The sequence below is a fragment of the Neoarius graeffei genome, chromosome 2 (assembly GCF_027579695.1).
Source record: "Neoarius graeffei isolate fNeoGra1 chromosome 2, fNeoGra1.pri, whole genome shotgun sequence".
In the NCBI taxonomy this organism is placed as follows: Eukaryota; Metazoa; Chordata; class Actinopteri; order Siluriformes; family Ariidae; genus Neoarius; species Neoarius graeffei.
In genome coordinates, this window is record NC_083570.1 from 100,821,963 (window position 1) to 100,839,953 (window position 17,991).

Genomic DNA, 17,991 nt, shown 5'->3' on the forward strand with positions numbered 1-17,991 from the left:
AGCTAATTTTATCCCTAATCTATCCCCAATGAGCAAGCCTGGACCATCTTAGAAGTGTCTAAGCCCCCCTAAAACCATCAAACAAACCCAGCTAGAACCAGCCTGGAAGAACCATCTTAGAAGTGTCCAAGTCCCTCTAAAACCATCAAACAAACCCAGCTAGAACCAGCCTGGAAGAACCATCTTAGTGTCCAAGCCCCTCTAAAACCATCAAACAAGACCAGCTAGAACCAGCCTGGAAGTGTCCAAGCTCCTCTAAAACCATCAAACAAACCCAGCTAGAACCAGCCTCGAAGTGTCTAAGCCCCCCTAAAACCATCAAACAAACCCAGCTAGAACCAGCCTGGAAGAACCATCTTAGAAGTGTCCAAGTCCCTCTAAAACCATCAAATAAGACCAGCTAGAACCAGCCTGGAAGAACCATCTTAGTGTCCAAGCCCCTCTAAAACCATCAAACAAGACCAGCTAGAACCAGCCTGGAAGAACCATCTTAGTGTCCAAGCCCCTCTAAAACCATCAAACAAACCCAGCTAGAACCAGCCTGGAAGAACCATCTTAGAAGTGTCCAAGCCCCTCTAAAACCATCAAATAAGACCAGCTAGAACCAGCCTGGAAGTGTCCAAGCCCCTCTAAAACCATCAAACAAACCCAGCTAGAACCAGCCTAGAAGAACCATCTTAGTGTCCAAGCCCCTCTAAAACCATCAAACAAGACCAACTAGAACCAGCCTGGAAGTGTCCAAGCCCCTCTAAAACCATCAAATAAGACCAGCTAGAACCAGCCTGGAAGTGTCCAAGCCCCCCTAAAACCATCAAACAAACCCAGCTAGAACCAGTCTGGAAGAACCATCTTAGAAGTGTCCAAGCCCCTCTAAAACCATCAAACAAAACCAGCTAGAACCAGCCTGGAACAAATCAAGTTTTTGTATAGCGCTTAACAATAAACATTGTCGCAAAGCAGCTTTACAGAATTTGAACGACTTAAAACATGAGCTAATTTTATCCCTAATCTATCCCCAATGAGCAAGCCTGGACCATCTTAGAAGTGTCTAAGCCCCCCTAAAACCATCAAACAAACCCAGCTAGAACCAGCCTGGAAGAACCATCTTAGTGTCCAAGCCCCTCTAAAACCATCAAACAAACCCAGCTAGAACCAGCCTGGAAGAACCATCTTAGTGTCCAAGCCCCTCTAAAACCATCAAACAAGACCAGCTAGAACCAGCCTGGAAGTGTCTAAGCCCCCCTAAAACCATCAAACAAACCCAGCTAGAACCAGCCTGGAAGAACCATCTTAGAAGTGTCCAAGTCCCTCTAAAACCATCAAATAAGACCAGCTAGAACCAGCCTGGAAGTGTCCAAGCCCCTCTAAAACCATCAAACAAGACCAGCTAGAACCAGCCTGGAAGAACCATCTTAGTGTCCAAGCCCCTCTAAAACCATCAAACAAGACCAGCTAGAACCAGCCTGGAAGAACCATCTTAGTGTCCAAGCCCCTCTAAAACCATCAAACAAACCCAGCTAGAACCAGCCTGGAAGAACCATCTTAGAAGTGTCCAAGCCCCTCTAAAACCATCAAATAAGACCAGCTAGAACCAGCCTGGAAGTGTCCAAGCCCCTCTAAAACCATCAAACAAACCCAGCTAGAACCAGCCTGGAAGAACCATCTTAGTGTCCAAGCCCCTCTAAAACCATCAAACAAGACCAGCTAGAACCAGCCTGGAAGTGTCCAAGCCCCTCTAAAACCATCAAATAAGACCAGCTAGAACCAGCCTGGAAGTGTCCAAGCCCCCCTAAAACCATCAAACAAACCCAGCTAGAACCAGTCTGGAAGAACCATCTTAGAAGTGTCCAAGCCCCTCTAAAACCATCAAACAAAACCAGCTAGAACCAGCCTGGAACAAATCAAGTTTTTGTATAGCGCTTAACAATAAACATTGTCGCAAAGCAGCTTTACAGAATTTGAACGACTTAAAACATGAGCTAATTTTATCCCTAATCTATCCCCAATGAGCAAGCCTGGACCATCTTAGAAGTGTCTAAGCCCCCCTAAAACCATCAAACAAACCCAGCTAGAACCAGCCTGGAAGAACCATCTTAGAAGTGTCCAAGTCCCTCTAAAACCATCAAACAAACCCAGCTAGAACCAGCCTGGAAGTGTCCAAGCCCCTCTAAAACCATCAAACAAGACCAGCTAGAACCAGCCTGGAAGAACCATCTTAGTGTCCAAGCCCCTCTAAAACCATCAAACAAGACCAGCTAGAACCAGCCTGGAAGAACCATCTTAGTGTCCAAGCCCCTCTAAAACCATCAAATAAGACCAGCTAGAACCAGCCTGGAAGTGTCCAAGCCCCTCTAAAACCATCAAACAAGACCAGCTAGAACCAGCCTGGAAGAACCATCTTAGTGTCCAAGCCCCTCTAAAACCATCAAACAAGACCAGCTAGAACCAGCCTGGAAGTGTCCAAGCCCCTCTAAAACCATCAAATAAGACCAGCTAGAACCAGCCTGGAAGTGTCCAAGCCCCTCTAAAACCATCAAACAAACCCAGCTAGAACCAGCCTGGAAGAACCATCTTAGTGTCCAAGCCCCTCTAAAACCATCAAACAAGACCAGCTAGAACCAGCCTGGAAGTGTCCAAGCCCCTCTAAAACCATCAAATAAGACCAGCTAGAACCAGCCTGGAAGTGTCCAAGCCCCTCTAAAACCATCAAACAAACCCAGCTAGAACCAGCCTGGAAGAACCATCTTAGTGTCCAAGCCCCTCTAAAACCATCAAACAAGACCAGCTAGAACCAGCCTGGAAGTGTCCAAGCCCCTCTAAAACCATCAAACAAGACCAGCTAGAACCAGCCTGGAAGTGTCCAAGCTCCTCTAAAACCATCAAACAAACCCAGCTAGAACCAGCCTGGAAGTGTCCAAGCCCCTCTAAAACCATCAAACAAGACCAGCTAGAACCAGCCTGGAAGAACCATCTTAGTGTCCAAGCCCCTCTAAAACCATCAAACAAGACCAGCTAGAACCAGCCTGGAAGTGTCCAAGCCCCTCTAAAACCATCAAACAAGACCAGCTAGAACCAGCCTGGAACTGTCCAAGCCCCTCTAAAACCATCAAACAAGACCAGCTAGAACCAGCCTGGAAGTGTCCAAGCTCCTCTAAAACCATCAAACAAACCCAGCTAGAACCAGCCTGGAAGTGTCCAAGCCCCTCTAAAACCATCAAACAAGACCAGCTAGAACCAGCCTGGAAGAACCATCTTAGTGTCCAAGCCCCTCTAAAACCATCAAACAAGACCAGCTAGAACCAGCCTGGAAGTGTCCAAGCCCCTCTAAAACCATCAAATAAGACCAGCTAGAACCAGCCTGGAAGTGTCCAAGCCCCTCTAAAACCATCAAACAAACCCAGCTAGAACCAGCCTGGAAGAACCATCTTAGTGTCCAAGCCCCTCTAAAACCATCAAACAAGACCAGCTAGAACCAGCCTGGAAGTGTCCAAGCCCCTCTAAAACCATCAAACAAACCCAGCTAGAACCAGCCTGGAAGAACCATCTTAGTGTCCAAGCCCCTCTAAAACCATCAAACAAGACCAGCTAGAACCAGCCTGGAAGTGTCCAAGCCCCTCTAAAACCATCAAACAAGACCAGCTAGAACCAGCCTGGAAGTGTCCAAGCCCCTCTAAAACCATCAAACAAGACCAGCTAGAACCAGCCTGGAAGTGTCCAAGCCCCTCTAAAACCATCAAACAAGACCAGCTAGAACCAGCCTGGAAGTGTCCAAGCCCCTCTAAAACCATCAAACAAACCCAGCTAGAACCAGCCTGGAAGAACCATCTTAGTGTCCAAGCCCCTCTAAAACCATCAAACAAGACCAGCTAGAACCAGCCTGGAAGTGTCCAAGCCCCTCTAAAACCATCAAATAAGACCAGCTAGAACCAGCCTGGAAGTGTCCAAGCCCCTCTAAAACCATCAAACAAGACCGGCTAGAACCAGCCTGGAAGAACCATCTTAGAAGTGTCCAAGCCCCTCTAAAACCATCAAATAAGACCAGCTAGAACCAGCCTGGAAGTGTCCAAGCCCCTCTAAAACCATCAAACAAACCCAGCTAGAACCAGCCTGGAAGAACCATCTTAGTGTCCAAGCCCCTCTAAAACCATCAAACAAGACCAGCTAGGGGGCGTCGTGGCTCAGGTGGCTAAGGCGCCATACCATAAGTCCGGGGACCCGGGTTCGATTCCAACCCGAGGTCATTTCCCGATCCCTCCCCGTCTCTCTCTCCCACTCATTTCCTGTCCTGTCTCTACACTGTCCTATCCAATAAAGGTGAAAAAAGCCCAAAAAAAATCTTTAAAAAAAAAAAAAAGACCAGCTAGAACCAGCCTGGAAGTGTCCAAGCCCCTCTAAAACCATCAAACAAGACCAGCTAGAACCAGCCTGGAAGTGTCCAAGCCCCTCTAAAACCATCAAACAAACCCAGCTAGAACCAGCCTGGAAGTGTCCAAGCCCCTCTAAAACCATCAAACAAGACCAGCTAGAACCAATCTGGGGTGGGTTTCCCAAAAGCCTCTTAACGCTAAGAGCATCTTAACTAAGAGAGACCATTCATTCTGCTGCTCACGCTACCATTTAACGATGATCTTTGTGTTACGATGCTTTTGGGAAACTCAGGCCTGACCAGCTAGAACCAGCTTGGAAGCCCCTCTAAAACCATCAAACAAGATCAGCTAGAACCAGCCTGAAAGTGCCCAAGCCCCTCTAATACTATCCAACCTGAGCAGCTAGAACTAGCCTGGAAGAACCATCGTAGAAGTGTCCAAGCCCCTCTAAAACCATCAAACAAGACCTGCTAGAACCAACCTGCAAGTGTCCATATAATCAGAGCTGACCATTTGGAACGGGGGTCTTCAGTCTTATCCACAAAGGGTAAGTGTGGCTGCAGGCTTTCTTTCCAACCAGGGACGAGTCACTCCTGATTTCACTTGTTTAACCACTTCATCTTGGTCTCCAATCAACGATCAATTGTGCCTCCTATTAGGCTGGTCTGAGAGCCTGCAGCCACACTGGCCTTTTGCAGATAAGATTGAAGGTCCTTGATCTAGAACCAGCCTGGAAGTGTCCAAACCCCTTTAAAACCATCAGACCTGATCAGCTAGAACCTTCCAGACCAGCTAGAACCAGCCTGGAGGTGTCCAGACTTCTCTAAAACCATCAAACACCACCAGTTGGAAACCAACCTGACCAGCTAGAACCATCTTGTAAACATCTAAAACCCATGGTTATATAAACCTAACCAGGCATAACCTACTTGACCAGTTAGAACCAACCTGGAAATGTCTAAAGCTGTCAAACTTGATTTTGCTAGGTGTCCAAAACTCCTCTACAACCATCAAATCAGACCAGCTAGAAGTACTCTGACCAGATAGATTCAGCATATAAATGTTCAAAAGGCATCCAAAACCATGAACCTTGACCATTTTGGCCACACAGACAGGATGGAACCAGAGACCCTGATCTCATCATGTAAGGACCGATATCAATAAGACTACGTTCAGACTGCACCTTGAAACGACCCATATCCGATTTTTTTGCCCATATGCGACCTGTATCCGATTTGTTATTGACAATCTGAACGACACAGATCCGATTTTTTCACATGCGACCCAGGCCGCTTGGATATGTGGTCCTAATTCCGATGCATATCCGATATTTTCACATGCGACTGCAGTCTGACCGGACAGGTCGCATTCATGCGACCTACACGTCATCAACAAGAGACAAACGTCACTATTCTGCGTTGGCTAATCCCGCCTCTTTGGTGGAAAACAACAACATTTGTACAGTTTTCAGAATTTAAATAGACTTTTATAGAATTGATCAAGCTAATGGTGGATTTGGTAGGGACCTGGATGTTGATCTGTTAGCCTGATTAAATAAAACCAGTTTCTATAACTGATTTATAACTTAAACCATCCTGTATTACAAGATTATAAGATTGTTCTGGAAATTTCCAGTAATTTGACACCTTCGGTCTCATTAGTCTGCTGTTAATCAGATTATTGTGTGAGTTCCGCCGCCGCCACAAAAACCACATCGCCAGGTCTCGCCTCATCTCCATAGCAAACTACACTGGTGTTTCTGCACCTTGAGCCAGCGCTGAGAGAAGGTGCAGAATTCAGCTGGCTATAAACAATCTAAATAAATATTTATAAAAATGTAGAAAAAGTTTATTAATATGACGAAATAAATATGTGCAAATTATTAAGCCTGAATTAAGAGTTTGGTAATACAGCGGCCGTATCCCAAATGACTGCCTACTGAAGCTCGAGTGCACTATATAGAGTTTAAAAACCCATTACTTCCTAGTAACATGTAGTGCACTTATATAGAAATTAGAGAGACATTTAGGAGTCAACCCTCGTTACCAGGCTACGTTTTCATTTCAGTTCAGAAACAAAAACGCACACGAGACCTCACACTTTAACACTAACCAGATAATTAAACAAACAAACAAAAAAAAGAAATCATTAAACTTGAAGAGTGCGCTTTTTTTTTTTGTTTGTTTACGTATTACGTAGATGTGCTTATTACGTGTCAATTTGCGCATGCGGGACACTTTTGGGTCGTTTTCCGTTCATATTGGAGATCGCATACAAGTCTCATATAATTGGTAATGTGAACGGCCTAACAAAAAAATCGGATTTCACAACAAATCGGATATGGGTCGTTTCAGGGTGCAGTCTGAACGTAGTGTAAAGAAACTGAACTATGGCTGACAACATTGGAGATGCAGTGTGTTTGTGTTTGATGCATTTGCCATATTCAGCTTGTTTTCTTTCCCCACTACAGGGGAAATTGTTTGGAACGACAGTGGGTGATGAAGCAACATGGACACTAGGTAAGATTTCTCTGTCCAGTGAAGGCTGATTAAGGCCCACTTTACACGGGGACGGTATAAAACAAAAACGCAAAAGTCCGTTTTCGTTCTCACTTTTTTCCGCGTCTACATGACCGTTTTCAAGGAGGAAATCTGCGTCTATGCGGTGACGCATAAATGTCTCCGCTATGTCTGCATGCATGCGCAACGTCTTCTGTCTTGTCTGATCTGCACATCTGCGCCGCTGTTCTGTCAAGTTATCCTACCAAGCCTACTACGCATGCGCGAAATCCAGGAGGGTAGGAAAATTCAACAGTAGTTTTGTCCCACCGATCAGCTGGGCTGATAGAAAATCGGTGAGAATTTCACGCATTTGCCGATTTTTATGTTTTGTGCGTATTGGTCGAGTCTTTGGCAGAGTCAAATAATTTGTAATGACTTGTTTTGAATAATAAAACGGTCTGTATGAGAACTTGCTAGGATAACTTTACAGAACACCGGTCCGGCTGAGGTACTGTAGCGCTCGAGGGAGGAGCAGGAACAAACCGAAACTCTTTTAATCTGCCTTTATTAAGTAACACTCACTCTTGTTTCGGTGAAGAAGAGAAAAGGCAGTGTCCATCTCAGCAAAATAAACCCGTTCGGCTGCTAGTTTTGTTTTCAGTCTCGGGTTTATGGTTTCACGAGCGGCTTGAATAGGCGGCGCGTGCGTGCGTAACTTGGCGACACCAAACTGAGGAGCTCCAGCCGGGCGAGTGAGCAGGAAAACACATCTACTGCATTAAAACACAGAGCAGCTTGAAGGTCCGTTAGATCGATGTAATCAGACATGCTCTTACTTTTTTACTTACTTTCTTACTTCCCGGGCTGCCATGTGCAGTATATGACATATGTATGAGGTAAACGCGTACCCGACGTGAGCAGATCCGAGCAGAGTTTCGCGTATTGGGTAGTTTAGACGGATATGCAACGGGGGCCGTTTTTAACTTATCCACTCTGGAAGGCGTTTTCAATTTTATCCGTTTTTCAGCCTCGGAAACGCCGTCCCCGTGTAAACGAAAGGCACTTCTGATAAAATATTTAGTCGTTTTTACCTGACAGCGTCCTCGTGTAATCGGGCCCTAAGTGCACGTCAATCCAATTAAATCCTTTTTTTTTTTTTTTTTAATGCTTCAGAGGACAAAAAGTTGATCAGGATAGTTCTGATGAAGACGAACCGCGAGGCAGGGAACTGCTGGACATCGCTGTTGGAGGAGCAGTACGCTGCTGACCCGTGGCTGCAGGATCAGATGCAGAGGAAACTCACCCTGGAGAGGTTCCAGAGAGAGGTACAGTCGCCCAAAACTTCATATATAATTTTTTTTTTTACTCCACTGTTTCCCAGCCCTGATCCCGGGGGCTATTCTGGGAATAAAATCCTTAACGTTCACTACATCTCTGCTTTTTTTTTTTTTAAATATATACTACCGTTCAAAAGTTTGGGGTCACTTTGAAATGTCCTTATTTTTGAAAGAAAAGCACTGTTCTTTTCGATGAAGATCACTTTAAACTAATCAGAAATCCACTCTATACATTGCTAATGTGGTAAATGACTATTCTAGCTGCAAATGTCTGGTTTTTGGTGCAATATCTCCATAGGTGTATAGAGGCCCATTTCCAGCAACATCTCCAGTGTTCTAATGGTACAATGTGTTTGCTCATTGCCTCAGAAGGCTAATGGATGATTAGAAAACCCTTGTACAATCATGTTAGCACAGCTGAAAACAGTTGAGCTCTTTAGAGAAGCTATAAAACTGACCTTCCTTTGAGCAGATTGAGTTTCTGGAGCATCACATTTGTGGGGTCGATTAAATGCTCAAAATGGCCAGAAAAATGTCTTGACTATATTTTCTATTCGTTTTACAACTTATGGTGGGAAATAAAAGTGTGACTTTTCATGGAAAACACAAAATTGTCTGGGTGACCCCAAACTTTTGAACGGTAGTGTATTCAGATGGTATAAAGAGCATTTAAGAACAGACGAAAGAAATGTAGGTCAGAAGCTTCGTATGAAAAAAGCAGGTCAGACAGAGGCACAAAAAGGGTTAAAGGAAAAAAAACGCTGGTATCTGTAATCAGACAAGTGGTCTTATTCTTCAGAGAGGGGGTGACTTTGTTTATAGCTGCTATAATGTAAGTGATAACAGGCACTAGCTTGTTTCATTACCTTCCACAACATTAAATGTAACTATAAACTGATTAAAAAAAGCATTACATTTCATCGTTTAGTAAATACACATGCATAACTGTTGCCAAATTCCTGTGGTATAAGAGGAATAAAACTGTTTATTTTCTATTATACCACAGTGCTGTTCAAGCTTGATTCTGATTGGTCAGAAGGTGTTGATTTAATTTTGACTGACTACCTCACCTGGGACAGAGTCCACCAGGGGGTGAGGTATTTGTTTTCGGTTGGGTTTCTTTGGTTTTTTTTGTTAATTATTACAGGAAAACAGCTGGATCAATCAGGGGCGGCACGGTGGTGTAGTGGTTAGCGCTGTCGCCTCACAGCAAGAAGGTCCGGGTTTGAGCCCCGTGGCCGGCGAGGGCCTTTCTGTGCGGAGTTTGCATGTTCTCCCCGTGTCCGCGTGGGTTTCCTCCGGGTGCTCCGGTTTCCCCCACAGTCCAAAGACATGCAGGTTAGGTTAACTGGTGACTCTAAATTGACTGTAGGTGTGAATGTGAGTGTGAATGGTTGTCTGTGTCTATGTGTCAGCCCTGTGATGACCTGGCGACTTGTCCAGGGTGTACCCCGCCTCTCGCCCGTAGTCAGCTGGGATAGGCTCCAGCTTGCCTGCGACCCTGTAGAACAGGATAAAGCGGCTACAGATGATGAGATGAGATGAGCTGAGCTGGATCAATCTTCATGAAACTTTCAGGATAGATGGGTATTAGTCTCAAATAGAACCTCCAACATTTTGAGGATCATCTGACCAAGGTGACCAAAAAGGTCAAAATCGTTTTTGTTGTGACTACTGCTAGCCACTACGTCATCGTGCATGCGCATACATGTTCCTGTTAAAATGGCCAGTGAGTGTATACAATTCGGTTCACCATTCAAAATAAACGGACTAAAGAAATCGCTTTCAGACATGTTTATGCTTATTGCAGAGGGAAAGTCCGTTCCATTGAGCTCTAGCGCCGGGCCATTTCCGGGAAATAAGAGTTTGGGTCATGGCGACAGCATGTGTATGTCAGCCTCGGTTTTCGAAAACTCTAATACCCCTTTTCCACCAAATCAGTTCCAGGGCTGGTGCTGGTTCACAACTCGTTCAACTTGCGAGCCAGCTGAGAACCAGTTTGCTTTTCCATAGCTCGCGGTGCTAAGGGAAGCTACGTCATTACGTCGCTGTATACATCATTACGTCGCTACGTTTGCATAAACCTTGGCGCGAATATCGAAGCAAAAACAACACGGAAGAAGCAGCAATAATAATAATGGATGACTTCGCGTTTGTACAGCTGCTGCTTCTCGTCGCTTAAAAATGGCGATCTTTCGCGGTCTTGTTATTGGTCTTAACAACTCCGCCCCCCCGCTGACATAAGCGGTTCTTTCCTCTGGCCCAGCAGAGAGTTGGTGCTAGCCTGGAACCGGTTTTTCTGGCCCCAGAGCCAGTTCTTTGTCAGTGGAAACAGAAAACCCGGTTCCAAACTAAGCACTGGGCCCGAACCAGCCCTGGAACTGCTTTGGTGGAAAAGGGGCATAAGAGGCAAGAGTAGAATAATATAAAGTACAGACACTTGGGTATATTTTACTTCGGTGACCACTTTTTTTTTTTAACTGTTCGTTTTTGGATTACGCTTCATTTTTGTGGCTACTGCCTCACAGTAAATACATATATGCTATATTTACTGTATGGACATGGGATCAGAAAACCATTTTATTTATAAGTAGCAGCCACATGGACCTATGGAGCCACATGGAGTACCTATTTTTTTTTTTTAACGTGATATCTTCCTTCATGGGCGGCACGGTGGTGTAGTGGTTAGCGCGGTCACCTCACAGCAAGAAGGTTCTGGGTTCGAGCCCCGTGGCCGGCGAGGGCCTTTCTGTGTGGAGTTTGCATGTTCTCCCCGTGGGTTTCCTCCGGATGCTCCGGTTTTCCCCCACAGTCCAAAGACATGCAGGTTAGGTTAACTGGTGACTCTAAATCAGGGGTGCCCAAATTGATCCATAAAGGGCCATGTGGCTGCAGGTTTTCATTCCAGCCATGCAGCAGCACACCTGATTTGGCTCATTCAATCAACTGAACTGTCTTCACACAGTCAAATACTTGCAGCCACACCCACCCTTGATTAAAGGGTGGGTGTGTCAGTTGATTGAATAAGCCAAATCAGGGTGCTGCTGCATGGCTGGAATGAAAACCTGCAGCCACATGGCCCTTTATGGATCAATTTGGGCACCCCTGCTCTAAATTGACCGTAGGTGTGAATGTGAGTGTGAATGGTTGTCTGTGTCTATGTGTCAGCCCTGTGATGACCTGGCGACTTGTCCAGGGTGTACCCTGCCTTTCGCCCGTAGTCAGCTGGGATAGGCTCCAGCTTGCCTGCGACCCTGTAGAACAGGATAAAGCGGCTAGAGATAATGAGATGAGATCTTCCTTCATATTCATCATATAAGTGCTACTGCCTGAGGTTTGTTTTGCCTGGCGACACTTGTTTAACATTGTTGTCATTGCTGTGGTATAAGAGGAATAAAACATTTTGGGACATGCTGCTATAAGAAAATAATCAACTACAGGGTGGTAACAGGAACTCCGCTTCAGGTGGCCTTCAAATAAAGCAGACAAATATGGAAAGTTTGCCAACAGTGTCTCTTTAATGACTCTCGTTTTAAAGATCGTACAAACCATGCGTCATGGCTGCTAGTTTGCATCGCATTACACATACTTTTAGCACACTCAGCTAGGCACTGTTCCCATTTATCCCTCTTCCACCAACATGGAACAGGTTCCATTCTGGTTCTCGGACCAAGTTTTGAACCTTTTGGAGCATTTCGACCAAAAATAAATTGGTTCAGATCCTGAAAATTTATATAAATATAGCTGGATTTTCTAGCGTGAACCCTGATGACATCAGTGGGCGGGTCAGGTTGGAGAGGACGCAAAGTGCAGCAAGGGAAAAGGATAAAGTTTCAGGAAAAAAAACATTTGATAACAGAACAAAAGCTTGTCGGTAATCAGTGTGCTCTGCTATCTTGCTACTACTGTTTACTCCTGTTGTGAATTCTACAGCACCGTCTGTTCACGGCGCGTTCTCGATTACAACGGTTTTGCTCAAAACTGGTGAAAACATGGGTTGGTTTGCTACCTGGCACCGAGATTCAAAATCCTGAACGGTTCAGGATTCAAGCACCTGTTCCTTGTTGGTTGAAAAGGAGCTATTGGGATCAAGTATAAATGAACAATTAAGCATCAACTGTTTTAGTGGCCTAATATTGTGGGACATATTTGCCAACTTTTGTAGTAAATGAGGTCAATAAGATTTTTTTCTTCTTTCAGCTATACATTTTGAAGCTTTCAGACCAAAGTCACAAATCATGCAGGTGGCATTGCTTTCATTAGGATTGCCCTACCCTCCTTTTTAAAGTTAACATTTGAACGAATTGCAATTTCATAAGACAAAACTGCATTTTTAGTTTGAAAATGAAAAATTTCTCCACTCAGTTCTCATGACGAATGCAGCATTGATCTCAAAAGCCTCTTTGGAAGATGAATATACTTTCTTTGCTCATTGCTGCAGGTTATAACCTGCATGGGGGTGGATCTGGTTTTATTCCATCTACATTCACTGGATATGAGCAACTGCACACTTTGATTGGCTACTCTACTACTAGGATATCAGCTCGTTAGACTTGAGGCGATTTATGTTAAATTCAGTTACGATTACAATTGCATCACGTACCATGATTAGGCCAAAAAAAAAAGTGTTTCCTATTACATGATAAAGCCCTGCACTCCCGCGAGAGTCCCGCGGGACAAATTTTGAAAGCTCATTGCGGGCACGGGCGGGAGAGGTGATAAGCTGCAGTCCCGCTAACTAAAAACGTGTTTAAAGTAAAATTTATAAAATATTAATTTGTCTATCATATATAATTTGTGGGGGCGGCACGGTGGTGTAGTGGTTAGCGCTGTCGCCTCACAGCAAGAAGGTCCTGGGTTCGAGCCCCGGGGCCGGCGAGGGCCTTTCTGTGTGGAGTTTGCATGTTCTCCCCATGTCTGCGTGGGTTTCCTCCGGGTGCTCCGGTTTCCCCCACAGTCCAAAGACATGCAGGTTAGGTTAACTGGTGACTCTAAATTGAGCGTAGGTGTGAATGTGAGTGTGAATGGTTGTCTGTGTCTATGTGTCAGCCCTGTGATGACCTGGTGACTTGTCCAGGGTGTACCCCGCCTTTCGCCCGTAGTCAGCTGGGATAGGCTCCAGCTTGCCTGCGACCCTGTAGAAGGATAAAGCGGCTAGAGATAATGAGATGAGATATAATTTGTGCTGGATATTTTCTTCGGCATTAATAAAAACATTTTAAGATGCCTAAATTTGCGGATGTGGTCTAATCTCGCGTACGTTCCCGATTCCTTTCCGCTCTTCCATGTTTGAGATCTCCGATCATGGCAGAAGAGCAGACTCTCTCTGTAAAGCCTCAGCTGCGCATGCCGCCTGGCAATGCACACCCTCGCTACGTGAAGGATCGGTCAGTGGAGAGCTTAGCTAAGCTCAGCATGTTTAATTCCCCAAGCCAATGACAAGAACATTCGTGAGAAATAACGCAAACGTCTGCATCATGCGGGATTTGCGGGTGGGAGCGGGCCAAAATATGGCGGGAGCGGGACTGAAAATTCTGTCCCGCACAGACCTCTATTACATGCCTTGAAAAATTAGGGTAGGTCGATAGGGATTTTTAAAAATTTTTTGGAAGAAATGTTTCCATGGCTATCACCACTCCCCCCATATTCACAATAAAATATCCACCCACCCAGCACTCTTTGAATGCATGTTTGCAGGTATTCTGTTTTCAGAAAAACACTAAAGAACACTAAGATTTATTTCGAACCATACACAAACTTCACACTGTATATGTGCGTTGAACTGTAAAGATCAGCTGTTCGATGTTACTTCCCGTATAGCCTGTAGCAAATGTCCTTTATGCCTTTTTGAAGGCGCGTGTCACATACTTCAATAACTGTGTGGCAGTGGGGGCGTGGCCAAGCAGCAGTCTGTAAATGGAGGGTGGGGTCGGGGAAGGTAAGTGGCTAAGTCATTCCACCTGCTGTTGGACTGTAACAGTTCCTGATGTGGGTGGAGCACGGAAGCACGGCAGGCGAGAGTTGATGTTTACACACACTATTGAGCTTTGCAGCTTTCTTTCACTCACATGCGTTGTGGTCGGGGAGAGAGAGACCCTTTTCTCTGCTTGCTCTCTCTCCCCTTTTATGCTCCATCCCTGTTACACGCACATTGACAGCAAGTGGAATGACTTGGCCACTTACCTTCCCCGACCCTGCCCTCCATTCACGGACTGCTGCTTGGCCACGCCCCTGCTGCCACAAACTGTTTTTTAAATCTTATTCTCAGATCTGGTTTAACACCGTCTTTAGGACAATATGGACAAATGTCTGTTCTTCCAAATCCACTGCTATAGTAGGCCATTTCAACAGGATCTGCACAGTTGAGAGGCATTCTGACACCACAAACTGAGGCAAGAAAATGTTCGGCAGGTATTACTGGCACCCTGCAAGAGTACTTCATGCATATTTTCTATATTTACTCTAGAACTACTGGTACAAGCTAACAAATCTTCAATGTCTTTAAATGTCTCTTTTTCTAGCGACATAATGTGTCTAAGACTGGGCTTGCGATGTGCAAGACACCCGTCTTTTAGCACACAAACCACTGCCATTTTCGTTGCTTCCTGTTAGAGGTAGTCACGCGCATGGGTACAGTCGGCTGTTTATGGTGCGAGAGACACTCGCGCTATGCATAATGTACGGACATTGGTCGATAATCAGGGACAACTACGCCATGTGCATCGCCTGAACGTTTTGTAGACTGAGAGGGGGTCGGAGTCACGGGTCGATCAGGTAACCGGAAACAGTTTTTTTTTAAGCCTTATTACTTGAGCACAATTACAGCAAATACTATGCCAAACTCTGTTATGGGTAAGTGCTTTTGACCTATTTGGGCACTTCTGAGCAATACTATTCAATGAATCAAATGATGAAAAAGAATAAGTGTTAGTTTTACTTGCATTTATAATTTTTCCATTTGTAATGTAGAACTGACCAGTGTACATTTAAAAGTGCAAGAGACTGAAAACATACAATTTATTTCTGATGAGCAGATCAGTTGATGTGTGCTCTGTATGGACTACAATGGAAAAATGACTGAGCAGGTTTTTGTTTTTCCCCCTCAGAGTTAAAAATCTCAAAATAGTTAATTTTGCTCCATTTTGAGAAATTGAGTTGGAGCAAAATTAGAGGAATTGTGTAACAGTTGTGGTTCTGAACTAAAGTAAAATAGTACAAGAGTTAATTTCAAGACACACTGAAGTCAAATACCAGATGAATGGTGTTTGTAGAAAGCAGTTTTAGAACAGTGGTGGAATGTGTGAAAAAACATGACCTTACCCATCGGGACTTGACCTGATGGGATTGATTTGGCAGTGGTTTTCACTCTTCTCATTGAAAGGAATGGAAATTTTTACCCTTCTCATTGAATACCCCTCCCACTGCCAACCCTTTATCCTAAAATAGGACTTTTTTTTATGGCCAGTTAGTTGTCAATCAATGGAGCAGAATCACCAAGTGATACAGTTCATCACAATGGGTAAGGGTTTTTTTTTCCCCCCCCACATGTTCCAATAGTTCTAAAACTGCATTTTAGAGCGCTTTTTTGAAAGTACAATCATGACATACTACAGAGATATTATTGTAGCTGAATACAAGGTCATATGAATTTTGAAAATACTTGATTTGTTGAAATTGAGAGTATACTAAAGGGCAACTTTTACTCCGGTGTAACACCGGGGCTGCCCTAGTAGTGTGTTCACATGGTACAAAGTTATGGGTGTAACCCCTGAAAGCTGCTTAAACCGGTGCAAATCTAACCCTGCTCAGGAGGTGGTTTAAGAAATTTACTCCGGAGTAAATGCTAGTTTGTGGGGCAGCACTGATATAAAATGGGACGTCTGAACGCTACAGGGGTAGACTCGCTACGTGTGAGGAGGGTTGATTACATACGGGCATTGCATAATTTGCATTCTGGTATTTTGCGCTTCCAAATTGGCGAATATCAACAACAATCTTCCAGTGTTGCCAGATGGGGTGGTTTTAAGTGCATTTTGGCAGATTTGAACACATTTTGGGCTAGAAAACGTCAGCAGTATCTGGCAACATTGGTGTCTTCATCCACGTTGTTTTCCCGGCGCTTGGTGATGCCATGACAACCGGGAAAAGGAAGTACGCATGCGTGAAAATGTACATTTCATTTCTGCATTACTACTATTGTATAGCACGGTTGCAAAAACTGCCATGTGAATGCAAGTGGGGCTGCACTGGTGCTAACACGCTTCTCTCTAGTAAGCAGGTTTGTGACGTGTGAACGGTCCACAAAATTTACACCGGTGTAAGATATCACAAAATACATCGGTGCAAATATGGGCCGTGTGAACACCCCTGATGTCATGTGTGCTCGAAAATACCCTCATGCCCCTTTTTCACCAAAGCAGTTCCAGGGCTGGTTCAGGGCCGGGCCAGGGCTTAGTTTGGAACCGGGTTTTCTGTTTCCACTGACAAAGAACTGGCTCTGGGGCCAGAAAAACCAGTTCCAGGCTAGCACCAACTCTCTGCTGGGCCAGAGGAAAGAACCGCTTGTGTATGTATGTGTGTGTGGGGGGGGAGTTAAGACTGCGAAAGATCGCCATTAAGCGATGAGAAGCAGCAGCAGCACAAACGCGAAGTCATCCATTATTATTGTTGCTGCTTTTTCCGTGTTTTTGCTTCGATATTCACGCCAAGGTTTATGCAAACGTAGTGACATAACTGACGTAATGACGCGTCTTCTCTTAGCACTGCAAGCGATGGAAAAGCAAGCTGGTTCTCAGCTGGCTCGCACGTTGAACGAGTTGTGAACCAGCCCTGGAACTGATTTGGTGGAAAAGGGGCATCAGACCCCAGAGGGTTAAAGTCTACTGACCTTGCAGGTCAATGGGCCAAAGATGTAAGTATACAAGGTATCAATGTTCACTTATTACCATTAGTGGTACCTTTTGATTGTAATCAATTACCCCATGTCTAGCTCATATACTACAAGTGGAGAAAAACAAAATGGTGGTGTTGAACAGGATGAAAAACCTACTTAAACCTCAAAAAAAAAAAAAATTGGGGTAAAAACCATTTTTTCCAACAATTACCTGTTATCAGTTTGTTAATCATTCCAGCTTAGAATGTAGTCAGATGTGTTGTCTAACATTGAATGTCAAAAAAAAACCTCCCCTTTCCCCAATGCAGTGAAAAGATTGGGCAGAAGAAAAAAAAAAAAAAAAAAAAAAGAGTATATTCCACTCCATCTCATCTGTACATGGCTTATAGCCAACTCGGCACTGCACACCTCATGTACAACTCGATTGTGTGGAATAACACTGAAGGAATAGCCAGTGCATATGCATGGTTGCAGTGTTTGTACATCAGAGTCGAGCTGTTTCTTCACCCACTTACCTGATTTCTTTCTGGTCCTTTACAGAATCCTGGCTTTGACTTCAGTGGTGCAGAAATCTCTGGAAACTTTCATGGTGGCGGACCAGATTTCAGCAGTTTACAGAAATAGCTTCCAAATTTAAGAGGATAAGAACTTTACTGCCTGCAGGAGGTTTTTTGATGACTGGGACATTGTACTTGAGGCACAGTATTTCCTAACTAATTAAACTCGTGCATATGTACAGATGCAATGAATAAAATGTGTGTTTAAAGCAACACTTTCTTCAAGTCTTCACCCTAGCATGGTGCTAGGTCCCCCCCCCCCCCCAGGATAGTGGAATAATTAAAGACCTGGCCACACTGTTTGCTGAAAGGCCATATGATTTAGAAGCAAAGTAA

General features: G+C 44.5%; 1 protein-coding gene across 2 annotated transcripts in view; it reads left to right on the plus strand.

Moving 5' to 3' along the window:
* nudcd2 (NudC domain containing 2) overlaps window positions 1-17,868 on the plus strand; it is an 18,740-nt gene extending 872 nt beyond the window's left edge. For both annotated transcript variants that reach the window (XM_060910853.1, XM_060910844.1), the window contains 3 exons: window positions 6,838-6,886; window positions 8,042-8,193; window positions 17,639-17,868. In XM_060910853.1, coding sequence (XP_060766836.1) covers window positions 6,838-6,886; window positions 8,042-8,193; window positions 17,639-17,722 — 285 coding nt within the window. In that variant the 3' untranslated portion in view covers window positions 17,723-17,868. The remainder of the gene's footprint in view (window positions 1-6,837; window positions 6,887-8,041; window positions 8,194-17,638) is intronic.
* Window positions 17,869-17,991: the final 123 nt, after the last annotated feature.